At 35.9% G+C, this 20,722-nt stretch overlaps 1 protein-coding gene across 3 annotated transcripts in view; it reads right to left on the minus strand.

The window, feature by feature from the left end:
* TPR (translocated promoter region, nuclear basket protein) overlaps nt 1-20,722 on the minus strand; it is a 68,677-nt gene that overhangs the window by 3,393 nt on the left and 44,562 nt on the right. The window contains exons 37-50 of one of the 3 annotated variants that reach the window (XM_047705656.1): nt 19,094-19,302; nt 18,060-18,332; nt 17,208-17,356; nt 16,337-16,420; nt 12,765-12,965; nt 11,885-12,016; nt 11,583-11,673; nt 8,455-8,639; nt 6,976-7,044; nt 6,767-6,858; nt 3,849-3,955; nt 2,363-2,470; nt 2,080-2,236; nt 38-156 (exon numbers count right to left, since the gene is read on the minus strand). In XM_047705656.1, coding sequence (XP_047561612.1) covers nt 38-156; nt 2,080-2,236; nt 2,363-2,470; nt 3,849-3,955; nt 6,767-6,858; nt 6,976-7,044; nt 8,455-8,639; nt 11,583-11,673; nt 11,885-12,016; nt 12,765-12,965; nt 16,337-16,420; nt 17,208-17,356; nt 18,060-18,332; nt 19,094-19,302 — 1,976 coding nt within the window. Of the gene's footprint in view, nt 1-37; nt 157-2,079; nt 2,237-2,362; nt 2,471-3,848; nt 3,956-6,766; nt 6,862-6,975; nt 7,045-8,454; nt 8,640-11,582; nt 11,674-11,884; nt 12,017-12,764; nt 12,966-16,336; nt 16,421-17,207; nt 17,357-18,059; nt 18,333-19,093; nt 19,303-20,722 lie in introns of all 3 variants that reach the window. The other 2 variants (XM_047705655.1, XM_047705657.1) reach the window with 2 other exon arrangements.

Raw genomic sequence — 20,722 nt, forward strand, 5'->3', positions numbered from 1 at the left:
GGTGTATCAGTTGTGTTGTACTCGAGTAGGAACTTACCCACAGAAGAGCTGGATGGAGGATCCTGGCTGGTAGAAGGGAGATCTGACTCCTCAGACGCCTGAGCAGGCTCTCCTTCCTGCTGGCTATCAATTTCTAGGCCTGCTTCGGAACTAATACTAAGAAAAGAAAACAAAAATTGATTGGAAAATACAAAACTGATCCTTGAGGTATCCTAAATTGTTCCTAAACTTTTTCTGATACAGTTTATCACTTAAATAAAAAACTGCAGACTCTTAATATTGGTAACTGTGTATTTTTTTTTAAAGGAGCAGGGGAAAAGACAGCTCAAACTGTTTTCTTCTTATTCCTCTTCTCACTAGGACATGTTCCAATTTTAGTTTTTATTTCCCTTCTTTGTTATTTTTTCCCTTTTGACAAAGGATGTACACATTCTTGACAATATTTGCACGAGATACATTATACAGATTTTTGAAATCTCAAAACAGTTTTCTAGGAAGGCAAAGTACTAAAATAACTCACAAGTCTCTTCAACAACCTACCACTAACTCACCATGGGCTCTAGCCCAGAGGAGACATGCTGCGGGTACGTGAATTCCTGGCTCAACACTGTTAACTCTCTCCCCATTCAGTAAAACAGTCTCTCTCCCATTCAATAAAGCACATCAAAACACAAGTAAGGGAAAGAATAGTCCAAAAATAAGTTCAATCTGCTCCAGTTTTGTCATCTGCAAGCTTCAGGGCAGTCATTAGTAACAACGTCTCTGAAAGATCTCTCTCATGACTACCTGCTGAAGTTGAGAAGTGCTACTGAAGGACGAAGTGCATGGGGCTGAAGTCACAGGTCAAATCCAGTCTAAACCAGTTACCAGTGACCTAAGCAAGTTATTTTAACATGTTCTGAGTCTGAGCTTTCTCACTGTAAATGGAATACTTTGCAAAGATTTTGTGTAGGTTAGGAATGACATATCTTTTTATTTACTTATTTATTTGACAGAGAGAGAGAGAGAGAGATAGTGAGAGAGGGAATACAAGCAGGGGAATGGGAGAGGGAGAAGCAGGCTTCCCGCTGAGCAGAGAGCCTGATGTGGGGCTTGAACCCAGGACCCTGGGATCATGACCTGAGCTGAAGGCAGATGCTTAATGACTGAGCCACTCAGGCACCCCAGAAATGACATATCTAAAGTGTCTTGCATACATGATATAAAATTAATGGCAACTGGTATTCTTAGCAGGGTCTGTAGTCCCCCCAGAATTAAGTAGCACTATGTTGGAGCATAATAATGGGCTTACTTTTTTCCCTCATATACTAGAATTGGTGTATAATTATCCAAGTAAATACTGCTAAATAAAACAAAATCTTTGAGCTCTACCTAGCAAATCTGTTTTCTACTTCTAGCTGTGCCTCTACATAGTCCAACTTTTTTATTTTGTAAAGAATTAGGTTCTGCTTTGAAAGCTAAATATTTCTCCGAGACCAGTGTCTAGTGGTTTTTTGCATGAAATAACTCTACACCCTTTGACTTAAAAAAAAAAAAAAAAAAAATCCAGAAGTTGTGTCATAAAACACTTCTTTTGTTAAACTTTGTTTATAACTGATGTGTTAAAATGCAATCAGGTCTTAAAAACTACTAGAAAATTTATGATTTTTAAGAAGTCAGTATTTCAGACATCAAGTTCTAAGTGCACAAAAGAAAGAGTAAGTGCGGCTCACTTGAGAGCCCACTATAAAATGGAAAGTTAGTCATTTCCTAATTTTCACAGAAAGACTTCTTTCTTAGGGAAAGTCCAAGCAGCTGCATGAATTGAAAGGTATCAGTGATTTTAAAGAAACATTTTTCTAGACTACATCATGTAATTTTCAGGGCGATAAACATTGCAAAAATTACTTGTCTGCTGTCATAACATCCAAGCCCTACAATATACCACTACATGCAGAAATCAGTCTTCCGAAAAGTATGGCTTGGTTTAGTTTTGTAATGGGATGCTACTAAAAATCGAGCTCAACAAACTGCTTCCTGGCTAAAGGAAAACAAGTGTCAAAGTCTAAAGCAAGCAGAAATTATAAAGTAAATACTTACCCTTCAGATTCTGCCTCCACAAATACTTCATCCCCATCATCACCTGTTGCTGTTTCATTTGTGGTGGATAAAGTGCCAGTGGATGTTGTCACCATGGGAACGGACTGAGAGGCATGCTCTGAAGCATCAGACGTGGTACTCTCAGTAAACACCGTCACTTCAAAATGAAAAGAAAAGAATACTTTAACTAGGTGGTTTACCTAATTTTTAGCCAGAAGGTGTCACACAGTTTTCCATTTTACCACTAAAGCACATCATCCATCAGTCCGCCTGTGGTACGCACCCGGGGCCGCTACTTGCAGAGGGGTAGTGGGAACACTTCGGCCACCTGACTCTTCTTCATGAGCGAGGAAGAGGGGTGTTTCATACATTCCTAAACCTAAAGACAATTCTAAATATTAATGAATGATTGAAAGAACACAGAACTATCAATATGCCAGGTATCTGAAAGGAAAACATGAAATCAGTAGACACCCAACTTTGCTGAAGCCCATAATTCACCCATCAGGCAAAAATCAATCTCTCAAAAATATAAACGTAAATGAAACACATCCTTTAGGTTTACAAACATTCAGCATCCTCTGAAAAAATACCTAAAATGCTGCTCTTTATGGGTTGATATAAACTAACTTTATTGGGTACACAACTATGAATCTGGTACCATGGCTGAGTCTACTCACCAAAACTACAAGATATTACTCCTCCCCTTTTTCCTAAAAAAATTGGAAATTTCTAGGAGGTTGATTAACTTCCCCAAAGTTACAAAGGTAGTAAATAGTAGAATTCCAATTTAAGCCTAGATCTGTCTTCCAAGCCTTAATTGTCCTATAAAATAAAGAGCCATACAAAAATTTAAATTTATATAAAAGATATATGACTTGGGGCGCCTGGGTGGCTCAGTGGGTTAAGCCGCTGCCTTCGGCTCAGGTCATGATCCCAGGTCCTGGGTTCAAGCCCCACATTGGACTTTCTGCTCAGCAGGGAGCCTGCTTCCTCCTCTCTCTCTCTGCCTGCCTCTCTGCTTACTTGTGATTTCTCTCTGTCAAATAAAGAAATAAAATCTTTAAAAAAAAAAAAAAAGATATATGACTTATATGAGGGCCACAGATTAATCTTTATTGGGGGCTTATTGTAACAGTAGTATGCATTCCTTACTCACTTAATAAAATGCCATATAGCTTCCCACAAATCTACCTGGTTATATGGATGCTGACTGAGGATTAAAAGGTAATTAATTCCACAAAGAGCACAATTCATGTTCAACAACCAACTACTATTACTTAATTTAGGGGTCATTTTATTCCATATATTTTAAGTATTTTTTTTTTCTTACTTTTAATGTTCGTGGAAAATATCTAACTAGTTTTATACATTTAACTAGGAATGTTAAGTATCAAAGCAAATATAAATATGCTGCATTCCTTCCGACAACTTTAAAATGACTCAGAGTACCTATGTATTTATACTGGTTCAATAAATATTCCTGAATACTTAGTAGACATACGACACTGTACTAGGAGCCAAAGAGATAATAAATGTAAAAGCTACTCTTTATGCTCAAAGAACTTAGAATTTTGTTGAAAAGGTAAGATTTATATGTAAAACAACGTTGAACGTGTAGTAAATATAGCTTCTTCTATAAGTTTGCATAGGAATTAGATACCAACTTAAAAAATTTGTATTTGCTCACTTAAAAAAATCCCATCAGAATAGCTTATTACTGAATATTCATGAACCCAGGAAATCTAAGCATTTATTTATCTACTTACCTCCTTGAGAAGCAAGCTGGCCAAGATCAGAGTGACTTGAACTTGTCTGTGGCATATCTTCAGGCGGCCCAAACCGGAATCTAGGGACACCAGCAACCTGTGGGGAACTAAAGAGAAAAAAATGAACTTAAGATAAAATTTAAAGTTACCTTGTTTAAACCACAACAAGGGAAAACAATACAAGAGAAGGAAGAATAATCATAAAGCAGGAAAAAAACCAGACTGAAGTAAAGTTGATATAGAAATCCTTATAATAATATTCTCAAAATATGAGTTGTGAATGAATTTAATAATATTACACATGATTTATATATATGCAATTTACATGTAACTTTCAGGTCTCTTGAACTATGCCTCACATTTCCTGAATCTGCTGGATATCTAATTCCATGTAGATACACTAAAAACAACACAAATCTAAAATGAGATGCACCAGAAAAAGAGAATGAAGTCACAAGACGAAGTTTTATCTTAGTTTTCACTGTTGAGCCATAGATCAATCAAGTCACCTCTAGCCCATTTCTTATCTGAAAGAGCTCACAAGATGGTTCCCAAAGTCTAGAAAAATTCTATTATTAGCTGGCTAGACACCTGTTTTCCCCTTGTTCTAATAACACTATCATCCATCTTCCCGCCCACAATCTAGGATATAAAACAGCATTATCTCTCTTTGCCCACTCCCAACCCTACCTTTCTTCACTAGCCAGTCACTAATGTTTATCGATTTTATGTCTGTAATTAACTCTTTATTTTCACTAGCCAGTCACTAATGTTTATGGATTTTATGTCTGTAATTAACTCTTTATTTTCTTTTCCACATCAACATTATTGCTTTAGTTAAGGACATTCTCTTTCAGGTGGATTTTAAAATTTATTTTCATAAAATTATCCTACGATATAAGAGTCTTGCATTCTGAGCTATGCAAGAATCTGCTGACTGGCTGTCACTCAGAACCTGTTTATTGGTGTCTGCTTCTGACAGGCTGACTTCCAGAAGGGAGGGGCAGACAGTGAATGTACAACTGTGTTAATCAAGATGAGTTATGGTAAACTGCACAAGTTTAAAATAGGTTTTGATAGGGGTGCTTGAGTGGCTCAGTCAGTTGAGCGTCAGCCTCTCGGTTTCGGCTCAGGTCGTGATCCCAGGGTCATGGGATCGAGCTTCGTCTCAGGCTCTGCTCTTGGCATGGAGCTTGTTCTTCTCCTTCCCCTCTCTCCCTGATTCTGCATGTACATGCACACTCTCTCTCTCAAATTAATAAATCAATAAATAATCTTTAAAAAAAAAAAGGTTTTGGGGTGGCTGGGTGGCTCAGTTGGTTGGGCATCTGCTTTTCGCTCAGGTCATGATCCCAGTCCCACATCGGGCTCCCTGCTCAGTAGGGAGACTGCTTCTCCCTCTCACACTCCCCCTGCTTGTGCTCTCTCTGTCAAATAAATAAATAAAATCTTAAGAAAAAAGGAAGGTTTTGAATGTCTGGCTATATGTTACCATATACTACAGAACAATCAATCTTTTCCCAAGTTTGTGGAAACTTTTTCATTCTGATACTCAATTACATCTTGGTATGCAGCTAATACATCAGCCACAATTAAACGTGTACTTCACACAGAAAGCTTTTTTATCCTTTAAAAGTAGTCATATAGCGTAGTTAACTTAGGTTCTAGACCCAGACCAACTGGTTTAAACCAAAAACTGCCACTTTCTGGCTGTCTGAACTTTCACAAATTTGTTAACAACTCTGTGCTTCCTAATCTGTAAAAGTGAACATTAATGGTGTCCACTCTCATAGCTATAAAGATTAAATAAACTGATTCATGGAAATGTTCGGTAAGTGTCAGGTGTTCTTTTCCAAGACTCAACTCAATGTTGTCCTCATTAAGCGGTCTCAGATTCCTTCCTCCTGATTGCTGGAATAAATCACTTTTTTTGTCTTAAGCCTATTGCTTATGCTTTTATTCTTCTAGATTGTTTGGGTAACAATTAGTTCCTCATATGCTTGGCTTTTGAAATAATATCATCTCATCACGGTCACTGTCATTACCAACACCTTCATCAACATCTGCACAGTGTTTACTATGTGCCAGGAAATATTTTAAATATGTTAGCATAAATTCAGTTCACTTACTTCTCACAACTTACATGGTAGGAATTATTGTGTTATTATTCCCCTTAGTAAATGAGGATACTCAGGAATAGAGAACCTAAATAACCTGATACACTAGTAAGCAGTACAATATTCTGACTCTGAAGTCTGTGTATTTTTTTGTTTTGTTCTTTTAAAAATTATCTGAGATTGCAAGCATTGGGGGGAAGGGCAAAAAGAGAAGCAGACTAGTAGACTCCCTGCTGAGCAGGGAGCCCAATGTGGAGCTCAATCCCAGGACCCCTGGGATCATGACCTGAGCTAAAGGCAGACACTCAACCGACGAAGCCATCCAGGTACCCCTGAAGTCTGTGTCTTAACCACTGTTATTCTGCCTTTATGTTTCAAATTCCTAATGGCAGCAACTATATTTCATTCACCTTTTTTTTTTTTTTAAAGAGAGAGAATGCGTGCACAGTGCATGAGCTGGGGTGGAGGATAGGTGTAGGGGCAGAAGGAGAAGGAGACAGAATCATAAGCAGGCTCTATGCTAAGCTTGGAGCCTGACACGGGGCTCGATCTCACGACCCTGAGATCGTGACCTGAGCTGATATCAAGAGTCCGACACTTAACCCACTAAGCCACCCAGGTGCCCCCACTTCACTCACCTTTATATAATTTTCCCCAACACTATATCCTCAACCCTCCTACCACAAGTGCTTAGTACACAATAGAGTACTCAACACATAATGAATCTACCAAATGTAAAGAAACTGACAGGGAAACAGGAAGAAATTAGTCACAAAATGTGTTTCTCTTTCATTAACTTACTGAATTGCTTCAGCAAATCCATCAGTACGATGTGGCACCACAAGAGTTGGGGTACTTGGAACTGTTCTGTCTTCATCATCAAAAAAATGCTGCTGCTAAAACAAAGACAGAAATGGGGGAATAAACAGGTATGACAGAACCATACATATGAACTATACACTTATTTGCTAAACAAATGAGTCACTTTTACGTAACGGGTAGATAGTTACCATGCCACCAATTCCGGGAGTCAACTGAAGCCCCCGTCCAACAGACTGTCTCCGAGTCATCTGAATTCTCTGTCAAGAAAGGAATTATATTTGTTTCAAGGAATCAGGCAATAAAACAAGAACCAAGTACCAACAGATACAGCTTATTACAATGGTAACAAGAGAACTGAAATGTTAGCAGATAATACAACCATCAGTATATCTTCTCAGGAAAATTTGCTAATGTTTGCACTAAAGAATTCTGTTTTAAATAGTGATAAATTTTTGGACGTGTGGATGGCGCAGTTGGTTGGGCGACTGCCTGCAGGTGAGGTCATGATCCTAGAGTCCCGGGATCAAGTCCCACATCGGGCTCCCTTCTTGGTGGGCAGTCTGCTTCTCCCTCTGACCCTCCCTGCTCTCGTGCTCTCTCTCATTCTCTCTCTCTCTCAAATAAATAAAATCTTTAAATAAATAAGTAAACAGTGATAAATTTTTAATGGTAGAGACTACATAAACCACCAAATATTTTTATTAACCAACACAAAATATTAACCAATATTTAAAACCAATCCAATCTCTGATCCTATTTTATTTGTATGTAACTAATCTAGTTTCTATTTCCTTAACCTAAAACATTAGTTAAGTATGTCTTTGGATCTTAAAGCTTAATTATCCTTTGGAGTTCAAACAGCAATACTGTCTTCATATAAACTGTTCCCCAATTTGGACAATTCTAAATTGGTAGATTTGGTATATTTTGCAGGATCCACACACAATCCATTAAGACTTTATATTTTTAAAGAATGAGGTTATTTTCATCTGTGGTATTTTAGTAGAGTCTCACTTGGCAGTTTTTAGTACACTATGTTACAGGATAAGACTCAAGCTAGATTACTAAAAGCCTTTGTAGTTTTCCTGCTGTTTCTGCAAGTTTCTGATTAAGAGATGTCCAACCCTATTATAAAGGGTGCTACATTTGAGGGTCATGCATCCTTTCCTTAATTATAAGAGTGGAAGTTAACATGTATTACTGAAAAAAAATGAAAGAAAAAATGTCTCTGAAGCAGAACAGAAATTTCTTTTTGAAAACAACAACAACAACAAACACACACACGCATCTTAGAGAAAGATACCTTCAAAATACATGGTAGTTAGCTGCTAAAATAAAATTTACTTTAATTAAAATCCAAGAGACCCTTTTTCTTTTTTAATCTGTACAAAGAGTGACTGGATCTTTATTTGCTAGAATTGTAACTATTTCAATTTATACACAACTTTTAGTAAGCCTTGCCCTTTCCAAAGTTCACTTTACTTATGAAGTAAACTAAACTACTGCTGTATTTCAAGAAAAATAAGAGATTCATTTCAGTTCAAAAAAGTTTATAAAAATACGCTAAAACATTAAAACATTCACTTAATTTCTGGAAAAAGGAGTATCTAATGCAAAGAAGGAAAGATAAAGCCAAGATTTTTCAGATTAACTAATATTTTTACTACCTGAACTGGTGGCCCCAGTTCTTGAGGTGGAGCATGAATGGTGAGTCGTGGTGGAAGAGGGTGTGGGGGGCGTCTTGGAGACTGAGGTGCTCGAGGAGTCTGTCTTTCAGATGCTGATGATGGCTGCTGTTCTCTAGAAATGTCCTGGGAAAAAGAGGACTCTGCAGTACCTGTATTACCTTCACCTACAGGAAAAGAGAAGCTTATTTTGAACTATTAAATTTACCACAGAATAACTGGGACAATTCCCTAGAGTTAAACACCACCACTAGGAATGTTCACCTCACCAATACTTTCAGAAGGAAAGAAGTGAGGTGTGGAGAATGGGAGTGTAATTATCAGCTGTATGGCTTAAGGCAAGTCCCCTAACCTCTTCGAGTCTATTTCTTAGGTTGGCTAATGGAATTAATTAAAAGATAATGTTTGTATTCCGGATTTCTTAAACTTTGAATTTCAATGGTTCTTCACATGTCTAGGTCTTCTACATACATGCTAGAAACAACAGAAGCTGTCTCTCACTGCGAAAGTAGGCTATCAGAATTTAGTGGTTTTAAAGTTCTGGAATCGGATTCTGGCTAACCTCTACACCCAACATGGGGCTCAAATTTATAACCCCAAACTCAAGAGTCGCATGCTCTACTGACTGAGCCAGCTAGGCACTCACTCTCAGACTCTTATCTGGTACCTAAACTGATAAGCTTATTTTAAGAATTGAACACAGGTGACCCTTGAACAACATGGCTTTGAACTACACAAGTTCACTTTCGGGGGATTTTTTAAAAAATTTTATTTTTTATAAACATATATTTTTATCCCCAGGGGTACAGGTCTGTGAATCGCCAGGTTTACACACTTCACAGCACTCACCATAGCACATACCCTCCCCAATATCCATAACCCCACCCCCCCTCTCCCAACCCCCCTCCCCCCATCAACCCTCAGTTTGTTTTGTGAGATTAAGAGTCACTTATGGTTTGTCTCACTCCCAATCCCATCTTGTTTCATTTACTCTTCTCCTACCCCCTCAACCCCCCATGTTGCATCTCCTCTCCCTCATATCAGGGAGATCATATGATAGTTGTCTTTCTCCGATTGACTTATTTCGCTAAGCATGATACCCTCTAGTTCCATCCACGTCGTCGCAAATGGCAAGATTTCATTTCTTTTGATGGCTGCATAGTATTCCATTGTGTATATATACCACATCTTCTTTATCTATTCGTCTGTTGATGGACATCTAGGTTCTTTCCTATGTCCAATGTTTGGACATTGTTGCTATAAACATTCGGGTGCACGTGCCCCTTCGGATCACTACGTTTGTCTCTTTAGGGTAAATACCCAGCAGTGCAATTGCTGGGTCATAGGGTAGTTCTATTTTCAACATTTTGAGGAACCTCTATGCTGTTTTCCAGAGTGGTTGCACCAGCTTGCATTCCCACCAACAGTGTAGGAGGGTTCCTCGGGGGATTTTTTTATAGTACATACTATAAATGTATTTTCTCCTCCTTATGATTGTCTTAATAATGTTTTCTTTTCTCCAGCTTACTTACTTACTGTAAGATTATAGTAGGATAAACTACAAATACATGTTAATCAACTATTTTAATGATATCAGTAAGGCTTCTGGGTCCATAGTTGGCTATCAGTAGTCAAGTTTTTGGGAAATGAAAAGTTATATATGAATATTTGACTATGCAGGGGGTTTGGAGTCCCTAACCCCGGCACTGCTCAAGGGTCAACTGTGATTTAATACAAGTACAGTTGCTCAAGAAAAGCACTCTTTTTGTAACTTTCTGGCAATATACCAAATCCATCCACTAATTTAATTTTATCCAGAGCATTGGGCCTATTTTTGCATGACTGTAAATAACAAAGTCTTCAAAGGGATTCAATGAGCATCTACTGTATGCTTTGTATATGGGAGAAATGGCTATGAACACTAGCCCCGCAAAAACTTAACTTTTAGTGATAATACCAAAGGAGGCAAAAAATACTTCCTCCTGTATCCCAACTATATGACACACACAAGATGTTTCTTAAACCCACAAAGTGTTTTATAAAATATAAATTATGGGGGGCGCCTGGGTGGCTCAGTGGGTTAAGCTGCTGCCTTCGGCTCAGGTCATGATCCCAGGTCCTGGGTTCGAGCCCCACATCGGGCTTTCTGCTCAGCGGGGAGCCTGCTTCCTCCTCTCTCTCTGCCTGCCTCTCTGCTTACTTGTGATTTCTCTCTGTCAAATAAATAAATAAAATCTTTAAAAAAAAAAAATATAAATTATGGGCCAAAGTATCATTAATCTCTCTCCTTATGTCCCTTAGAAAGCAGTACTATTTTTTAGTATAAAGGATTAATATTTTTTTCTTAAAAAACTTTAAAGTTGAAAGGTTGCTTATACCCTTGCTTTATCTTAATTCAAAGAAGCATGTACCTTGCATTCTTATACACATAGGCTTATATAGAAACTCAGACACACTGTTTTCTCAACAGTCTAAATATATAAGGTTTTACTATGTTACCATTTATGATTTTAGCTCAGTATTACCTGTAAAATCAGAATAATATACCAGATGATTACCAATTCCTTAAAACACATTTTAAAAAGATTCTAAAATAAAATTATTTTCTATGATTTCCATAATCCTTTAATACCTAACATTTCAGTGAGGTCTGGACTCATCCTTTCAAATGTTTAACAAAAGAATGTCACAGTGACTAAAATATCTTTTATTCAATGGAAAACCAGTCAACCAGGAAAGCTCCAATACCCATAAACCTTCAAATGTGGGCTTGATTCAGACAACCTCTTCTGACTGTGAACTGCTAATACTGCTGTTAGAGGTCCCTAATTTAACTTTTCCACTTAGTAAAAAGACCAGCAACACACTGTACTTATAATACTTTACAGATTTCAGAGCGCTGGAATCTTAAAGAAGCTTGATGTATTAGAAAAGACACTATGACTGCAGAGTGATATAGTAGACTTTGTAAGATAATAGTAGCAAAACTAGAAATAAGCTAATCTCTTGCCAATTTACTGAGTGTTATTTCCTACATAATTAAATGCAATCCTAATTTAGAAGACACTACCAGAAGCATCCAGTTAAAAAGAGATGAAAAAAGGTCTCACCACTGTTTTGAGAATCAGCAGCTCTCTGATTGCTCTCACCTCCGCCCATACTTTCTTCTGTTTCTGTACCTGGATCAGTCCCATCACCGCCCTATAAACAAAATATGGTGACTAAGAGCAAATAAATCAAACAATTATCTTAAAACATAACAACTAAACCACAGTAACAACAAACAAAAAACCCAAAAGGTATAAAAAGTTTTAGTGTTCTGAGAATATAGGTCTGTGAGTATCCTTGGAAAACATTATGTTTTCTACGAAGTTCTTGAAGGAAGTGGATGATCAAAATCCCAGCCAGTTACCTCAGCATCATCAGCTTCGTATCCATCATTGCCGTCTGCACTGCCGGTGCCTTCGTTACTGTCCTCACCCTCATCTCCCATCCCTGTGTCGTCTTCATCATCGTCATCATCATCTTCATCCTCCTCGTAATCCTAGTAGACACATGCCCAAGGAAAAACAAAGATCTTAGATGTAGCACACATGTTCTGTACTTCTTGATAGCATATCTAAAAAGTTTTTTGACACACCACTGATCAGGACACAGGAGCTGTCTCGAGAACTGTATGGATTACATTTAGTGGCAGCAAATATCAAAATTGTGAGGCTTACTGGAATGAGTACAATAATCTAAATTTAAAGGGAGGAATCAAAGAAAACAAATCATGAAATTATACTACACTATGAGCTTTTAAAAAGCATTGATTAATGAAAGGTTCTAAAATGAGTGGATGTCAATATAGGTTTAATTCCCAAAATAAAATATAGTTTCACTTAAAATATGCTTCAATTAGCAAAGAAACACCCACAAAAAACCCTCCATTGTTTTTTGAAAAAAATTACGGGACTATATAAGAAAAAAAAATCTTACTCTCTTCTTATCTCTAGAAATGATAGAGCTTATAATTAAATCCAATCTCTTATCAATAAGATTTAAAATTAAGTTTAATTAACAAATTTAGCAAATCCTAAAGGGCTTAGCAATGAAAAAAGATGGATTTTTTTCATCACTTGCTCTATGCTCAATTTCATTATAAAATGTTAATTTCAGAACTATTTGGATAAAAAAGGCAAAATAATCTATTTAAACTGACAGGGAAGCAGATGTTACTGGTTGATGAATTAGAAGTTGTAAGGATTTGGGCATTTCATCCAGCAGTTTAAAAACAATGGATGATTTACCTCATGTTCCCCATCATTTTCATCATCATCCTCTTCTTCATCATCACTGTCAATCACAATGACATCATCTCCTTTGCCCTGACCATCTTGGGATGAAGTTGTTGTTTGCTGATCTGACTGAAGGGGTCCAAGGTCTATTTGTAGAGACTGAGAGGTTTCTTCACTGTCTTCCATTGGAGTATAATCTCCCTGGGTAACTCCCTTTAAGAGCAACAAAATGAAAACTTAAAAATTTAGAATGTTAAATATACCTAAAACTACCAGTGAGATACTGTATATCTAAGACAGAAAAACACTTGTGGACTGGTAGCATTTTATTTTTAAAATATGGTTTTAAAAGCAGAATTACAGTGGGTGGCTCAGTTAGTTGTCTTCGGCTCAGGTCATGGTCCCAGGGGCCTGGGATTGAGCCCAAGAGCTCCCTGCTCGGCAGAGGTCTGCTTCTCTCTTTCCCTCTGCCCCTCCCCACCTCGTGCTCTCACTCTCCCTCTGAAGTAAATAAATAAAATCTGTTCAAAAAATTAAGAAAAAAAAGGGAATAAATTTGAGGACCTGTGTGGCTCAGTTTAAGTGTCCAACTCTTGATTTCGGCTCAGGTCATGATCTCAGGGTCATGAGATTGAGCCTGGCATCATGCCCCAAGTCAGGCTCCACACCCAGCACAGAATCAGCTTGAGATTCCTTCCCCCTCTCCCTCTGCCCTTCCCCTCGCTCATGTGCTCTTTCTAAAAACAAATGAAAAAATCTTAAAAAACAAAAAAAGCAGAATTAATTTGAAACACATGCTAAAGAAAATAAATCACTGGATTTCTTTACTGTCTTCCTATAGAAGAATTATTGAAAACCTCACTGGCTAATCACTAAAAAAGAAAAAAAATGCATATATATATATATATATATATATATATATATATGTAAATATATTTATATATTTGTATGTATATATGTATATTTATACATATATTTACATATATATGTGCATTTTTATTTATTTACATATATTTACATATATATAAAATTATATAATTTGCAAAATATAAATTTATAAAATTTATATATTTTTATATATTATACATATAATAATATATATTAAATATATATTATATATTTATAAAATATAAATTTATAAAATATAAATTTTTACATATATATAAATATAAATATATGTGTATGCATAACTACCAGGGGAATATTGTAGATCAGTGTTGTTCAAAAGAAACATATTGTCATCCACAATGTGAGTCATATACGTGATTTTAAATTTTCTAGTAGTCATTTCAAACTTAAAAAAGGAAACAAGTGAAATTAGTGTAATGATATTAATATATATAAAATATCTCAGTATGTTATCAAACTAAAAATTACTGATCAGATATTCTACCTTTTAAAATTTGTACTTAGTCTTTAAAACCCAATGTGTATTTTATACTCACAGCTTATCTCAATTCAGACTAGCTATATTTGACGTGTTCAACAGCCAATGTGATGAGATGACAATGCAGCTGCAAACCAATGTCAGAAAAAAGAATATCCATGGGCCTGCAACTTATTATTATTAAAAAAAAAGTTTACTCCCCAAACCAGAAATAGTCTAGGAAACACACTAAACAAAATAAGCTATTATTGCTGTAAATTTACAAAGGCACTTCTCCTCCTAAAAACTCACTATTCTAAGCCTTCAAACCACATTAAAGACATCAGGAACAAAAACAATTCTTTGCTTAATTCATCCTCATAATTCCATCTTGTTAGCTACTGAAATAAACTGTAATTTAAAACTTTATTTTTGTAATTTACTATAAAAAAATTAAATGTCTACTTTTTAGTTAAGCACATGGCAATCTATTTTTTGTACAAGCCTGAAACAAAGTCTTATGAACTCATTCATAAAGATTACATTTGCTGTAATGGAAAAAAATGAGCAATTCATGATATAATTAAAAATGGGCTTCAAAGGGACGTGCTTATTTCAAGAAAAGCAACACTTATAAAGAACATCTGCTTCACTGTCAGAAAATCAGAAAAACAAACTGTTACACATTCAATAGATAGTGCTAAAAATGGAATGGAAGCCAAATGGTACTTCTGAGTTATAGACAATTTTGCCAATCTCAAGGAAAAGCTTTGTAAAGATTTTAGTGTAACTTAACCAAGTCTGGCAATAAATTAGAAATTCACATATTATTTCAAAACTGTTATTACACTTTTCAGATACAACACTCTGAAGGATACATGAAATAGAGGTCATTTAGAGTACTATGCATTCATCTCTAAGGTCTGGTTTTCTGTTCTTAGTCGGGGAAAATTAACTTAAAAATTAATGCATCTAAGAAACTAAAATTCACTTGTAATCTATGGTTGCTTTTAATTAGCTTGAGATAACTCCTTAATTTCATACAGACAATTTTAGAATAAATGATTATGAAAATTAATCCAGCAAAAACTCTTTCAGGGTAAAGAGCGTAACTAGAACTTAGACAGCCTGAGTTCAAGTTCCAGTTTCAGTGCTATCAGAACTTCAGTATGTTACTTATTCGACTATCAGTTTATTTACCCATACAATAGGGCTGTTAAGGATTAAGTTTGTTAATAAATGCTAACTTCTTAGAACAACACTTGGCATACACAGTAATGATTTTATTAGTAGTAGTTAAATTATGAATTGAATTCTCAATTAGTGTGGCAGAGTGGATGAAAGAAAAATAATGTTTTGAGCACATAATGTGTGGCGGGTACTATTTTAGGTACTTTATAATACTAAAAATCATGTTATATTATTCCAACAGATAAGAAGACTAAGGCTTAGAGAGAATCAATGACTTTCCATAGCACATAGCTTCTAAGTGGTATAGTCAGGAACAGAACCTAATGGTTTGTAGCTTCAGAGTCTACACATTTCCCCTAGTGAGGGCGCCTCCGGAAAAGCCTTAGAGTTCAGAAAATTAAAAAAATACACAAGTGCATTCCTTTCATAGATTATTTTAATTCAGTAAGAGAAGCAAGAGAGGGGAGAGCTACAGAGGACCATCAAGGGGTACTATAGATTAACTCAAGACACAGCCAGCATTTATACCTCCAAATAATCAACAGGATTAATCTTTACTCATGATGACTCTTGGCTTGCCAAAATCTGTACCAAGTATAAACAAAAAATTTTTTTTTAAAAAGATTTTATTTATTTACTTATTAGAGTGCATGTGCACAGGCATGAACAGGGGCTAGGGGAGCAGTCATAGGGAGAGTGTCAAGCAGACTCCATGCTGAGCACATTGCTGTGTCAGGGTTCAATTCTCATGACCCTGAGGATTATGCTCTGAGCCGAAATCAAGAGTCAGATGCCCAATGGACAGATGCCTAATGGACTGAGTTAAAAAAAAATTTCTTTAATGACGTTTCCAAGGCAGTATACTAATTAAGAGTAAAGCAAAGCAGAAACTGCGATGGTAATTCCAATATTCCATTAAGTTTAAAAGCATCAAGTTAAAAAGAAGTCCAAATAATGTTTCAATTTGTCAAAGCAAATTTCATTCATTAAAAGCAACAATTTGCTATTTTAAATATGTTTTACTTACTTCTCCAATAGAATCTTGAGAATCCTGGTTATATACTTGAGTTTCTACCTCTCCATCAGTACTTTCTTCTGCCATAACTTCTTCCTGAATCGTAACACACAAGTGTGTTAACCAGATCAATTCACTAGATGAGGGATCACCTACTCAGCTAGTTCTCTCAATAAAATAAAGCTTCAATCTCTAATTTTATGAAGCAGTACAATATAAATGTTCTTACATTATATGATATAATCAGTCACATTCCTCTTCAGTATAAACAAGACTTACAAACACTAATTAAATACATGCTAATTATATTAACTGAGTAGTCTTAATGTTTTGGAGTAAAACTTAATTCACTACAATTTCAGCTTCAACAAAAGCAAATAAAGGGGATACAGCTTTGGTTAATCTGAGAAAAAGAAAGCAATGGTTTAAAATGTTCATGAAACTTAAACTCTTTATTCTTTGAATTAAAAAAACACCCAACTTTGAAATGGAATACAAATTAGATTTTTATAACTGTGTTTTGTTTTGTTTATTTTAAGAGAGAGAGAGAGAGAGGTCAGGGAGAAGGGACAGAAGGAGAGGGAGAGAGAGAATCTTCAGCAGGCTTCGCGCCCAGCACAGAGCCCGAAGTAGGGCTCGATCTCATAACCCTGAGAGAGCTGAATCAAGAGTTGGATGCTTAACTGACTGAGCCACCTAGGTGTTCCATAACTGTTTTTTAACTGAATTGACAAATAATTAAAGATATACTAAGAATTAGAAAAAAAATGTTGGCAACAGCAACAACACCTGAGCTGTCAGTTGAAACTTCAACAGGAGTTTTTTTAGGTAATGGAGTCTGGTCCATTCACCTAATAATGTTGTAACTGAAAGAGTATTTTACCTCAGTTCCTACAGGGGTAACACTTTTCAACTTCTTTGAAAGAGGCAGTTCCACTGTGTCATCAGAGACTTGATCTGATGCTTCTATGGTGCTATCCTCTTCTTCTTCACGTGTTCGTTTAGGCAAAGAAGAACTTGGGGTAGCTGACACTTTGAAATTACATAATTTAAATCTTGAATTAGAGGATGATAGTGAACTCAATGAGACAGAGTTAATTTTTGAAATAGTTTGGTCATTTAACTAAAGGAAGACATAGTAAACACTTAACTGAACAATTCAATGTAATTTACTTCTGCTAATATCTGTAAACAAAGGGCAACCTAGGCTCTAAATCAATGGTCTTATAATATCAATTTCACCTGTGATTAGTAAATGCCATCAACTTTTACAGCAATGCATTCGATTCATTGTGTAGTGATATAATTGCAAAGTTTACATAAGCCCTTCTATAGTTATAAAACCCAGGACTCCTATGATAACAAAACTTATATTGTATGTTTAGATTTGAAAATCCTTATATGGTCTTCTCTTACATGTCTTTTTTCTCAGAACCGGTATTAAGTTACATATAATGTTATGGGGTTGTATCACTTTAAAAATCAGTCAAAATAACTGGAGGAGAAGAAAGATCTGAATGATGAAAATGAGTGATCTGGTAATAAACATGAAATCAAGTGTTAGGAATCCATTTGTCCTTTCTAACACCTATTAGAAAATAAGTATGTCCAAAGAATACTCAAGATGTGTATTTTACATTCAAGAAACTATAAATGCACAGGTCTACTCTAACTTCATTTTAAAATTAAGTTTCCCAAAAAATAAAAATCAATCAATCAATCAAACCCAGCTTACCAGTGCCAAATACTGCTGTGGAAGTAGAAGGCCGCTCAACTGGTGAACTTTGAACAACCTCTACTATGTTGGGGGATAGCTCTTGATTTGCAGGCTCAATCTGAGGATGACTCTGCTGGGTGGGCTGCACAAAAGCTGTAGCCTGTGTTTGCTGCTGAACAGTTAAAATAGGCTGAGGGATAGAAGGCTGGACATTAGGACTAGTAGAACGGACAGAACCACTTGTGCTTCCAAAAACTGGAACATGTTCCACAGGCCCTTCTGACTGCATAGCTGAAAAATAATTGCAATACTTAATGTATTAAGTTTTCTATTCCTAGCAAAGCTGGATTTTTCCCTCCCTACTGTGTAACTGGTAATGTTTTGCATAGTTATTTGTGTACATATCTCTTACCATTCACTAAGCAAAAACTGTATGGGTAAGCATAATGTATCATGCATTTTTTTGTGATGCCTATGTGCCTGCTATGGTAGTGTGTGTATGGTGGCATAATTAAATAAATATCTAAAACTCTTCCTAAGATTTTATTTAAATTACAATTAGTTAAGATAAATAAATCAAAGAAGCTCAAAGACAAATTATAAATTTTTAGTAAGCATCAGTAATGAGTAAGAAGCTACCCAGGGGAACAAAGTGGAAAAAGTCAGAGAGTTTTGGTGAAAAACTGATCTTGGGTGAACCAGTGTTTTTTGTATGGTTTTCCAAGGTAGATTTCCTATCATTGTCTTTAACCATTAGGAGTAGAACTGCTGGCCTTAGAAAAACATGCTGTATACTTATAAATGTGTTATTTTCCTCCTTCTTCAGCTTCAAAAGGAAGGAGAAAGGAAGGGAATGGAAAGAGGGAGAAAATTCACTGCACTAATGAGTATCCTAGGAGTCACACCCTTGAAAATATTAACTACCCACTTTTACTATATGTTTTACTTTAGCTTTAGTGGAAATCTCATTTATCCTTGAAGTTGCTATCATCTTCTCATAATAAATCTAAATAAGCAGTCAATCCAATCAGATCTGTTCCCATTTTACTTACCTTCCTGTGATTCTACTTGCGTAGTGGGCATCACTGTAGCTGTTGGGGTAGTAGTAGGATTTGTAACAGTTGCGGGTGTGACCATTGGGCGGATACTAGCCCTGGGTGTTGATTTATTCCCAGCCATTGCTGCAGCTGTCACTTTACTTGGAGTAGACACAACAGGAGTAGGCTTGATATTGGCTGTTGGTGGGTCTGATGTGCTGGCACTTATAGAGGGGAAAATATAAGAATAATGATTCATAAAAAACTTCTATAAATATCCCTTATAAAGTACATATATTTTATAAAAAAAAAAAAAACCCACCACATAATCTTAAGAAAGAATAAAATTGGAGATCATGATCCCAGATTTCAAGATATATTATAGTAATCAAAACAGTATGGTACTAGCACATAAACAGAAACAACACCAATGGAACAGAATAGAGAGCCCAGAAATAAACCGATGATTATATGGTCAATTAATCTATTAACAAAGGAAGCAAGAATTTACAATGGGAAGTCTTAAAGGAATTAGTGTTGGGAAAACTGGACAAGTACATGCAAAGGAATGAAACTGGACCACATTCTTAGACCATACACAAAAATAAACTCAAAATGAATTAAAGACCTAAATATGAGACCTAGAACCAGAAAACGCCTAGAAGAGAGCACAAGCAGTAATTTCTCTGAAACTGGCCATAGCAACATTTTTCTAGATTATGTCTCCTGAGGCAAAGAAAACAAAAGCAAAAATAAACATTGGGATTACAGCAAAATAAAAGGCTTCTACACAGTAAAGGAAACAATTAACAAAACAAAAAGAACAAAAAGACACCGTACTGAATGGGAGAAGAAAACAGTAAAGGATGAACCGGATAAGGAGTTAACATCTAAATTAAACAATTCATTCCAAAAAAAAAAAAAAGAATTCATGCAATTCAACACCAAAAAAACCCAAATAATCTAATTAAAAAATGGGCAGAAGACATGAACAGATGTTTCTCCAAAAAAGACATACAGATGATTAATAGATACATGAAAAAATGCTCAGTATCACTAATCATCAGGGAAATGGAAATCAAAACCACCATGAGATATCATCTCACACAAGTCAGAGGGCTAGTATCAAAAAGATAAAAATTAACAAGTGTTGGCAAGGATGTAGAGAAAAGGGAGCCTTGTGCATTGTTGGGGGGAATGTAAATTGGTGCAACCACTCTGGAAAATAGTATGGAGGGTCCTTAAAAAATTAAAAATAGAATTGGCATATGATCCAGTAATACACTACTGGGTGTTTACACAAAGAATATGAAATAGGTGAAGGGGATTAAAAGTACATTTGTGATGAGCAACCAAGTAACATATAGAATCACTGAATCACTATAATACATCTGAAACTAATATAACACTGTATTTTAACTGTATTGGAATTAAAAAAAATAAACCAAAGAAAATTAAATAAATAAATAAACCAAAAAACACTGAGTTGTACTTTTTTTTTTTAATTTATTTGACAGAGATCACAAGTAGGCAGAGAGGCAGTCAGAGAAAGAGAGGGGGAAGCAGGCTCCTCACTGAGCAGAGAGCCCGATGAGGGGATCAATCCCAGGACCCTGAGATCATGACCTGAACCGAAGGCAGAGG

This window comes from Lutra lutra, chromosome 15 (assembly GCF_902655055.1).
Source record: "Lutra lutra chromosome 15, mLutLut1.2, whole genome shotgun sequence".
Lineage (NCBI taxonomy): Eukaryota > Metazoa > Chordata > Mammalia > Carnivora > Mustelidae > Lutra > Lutra lutra.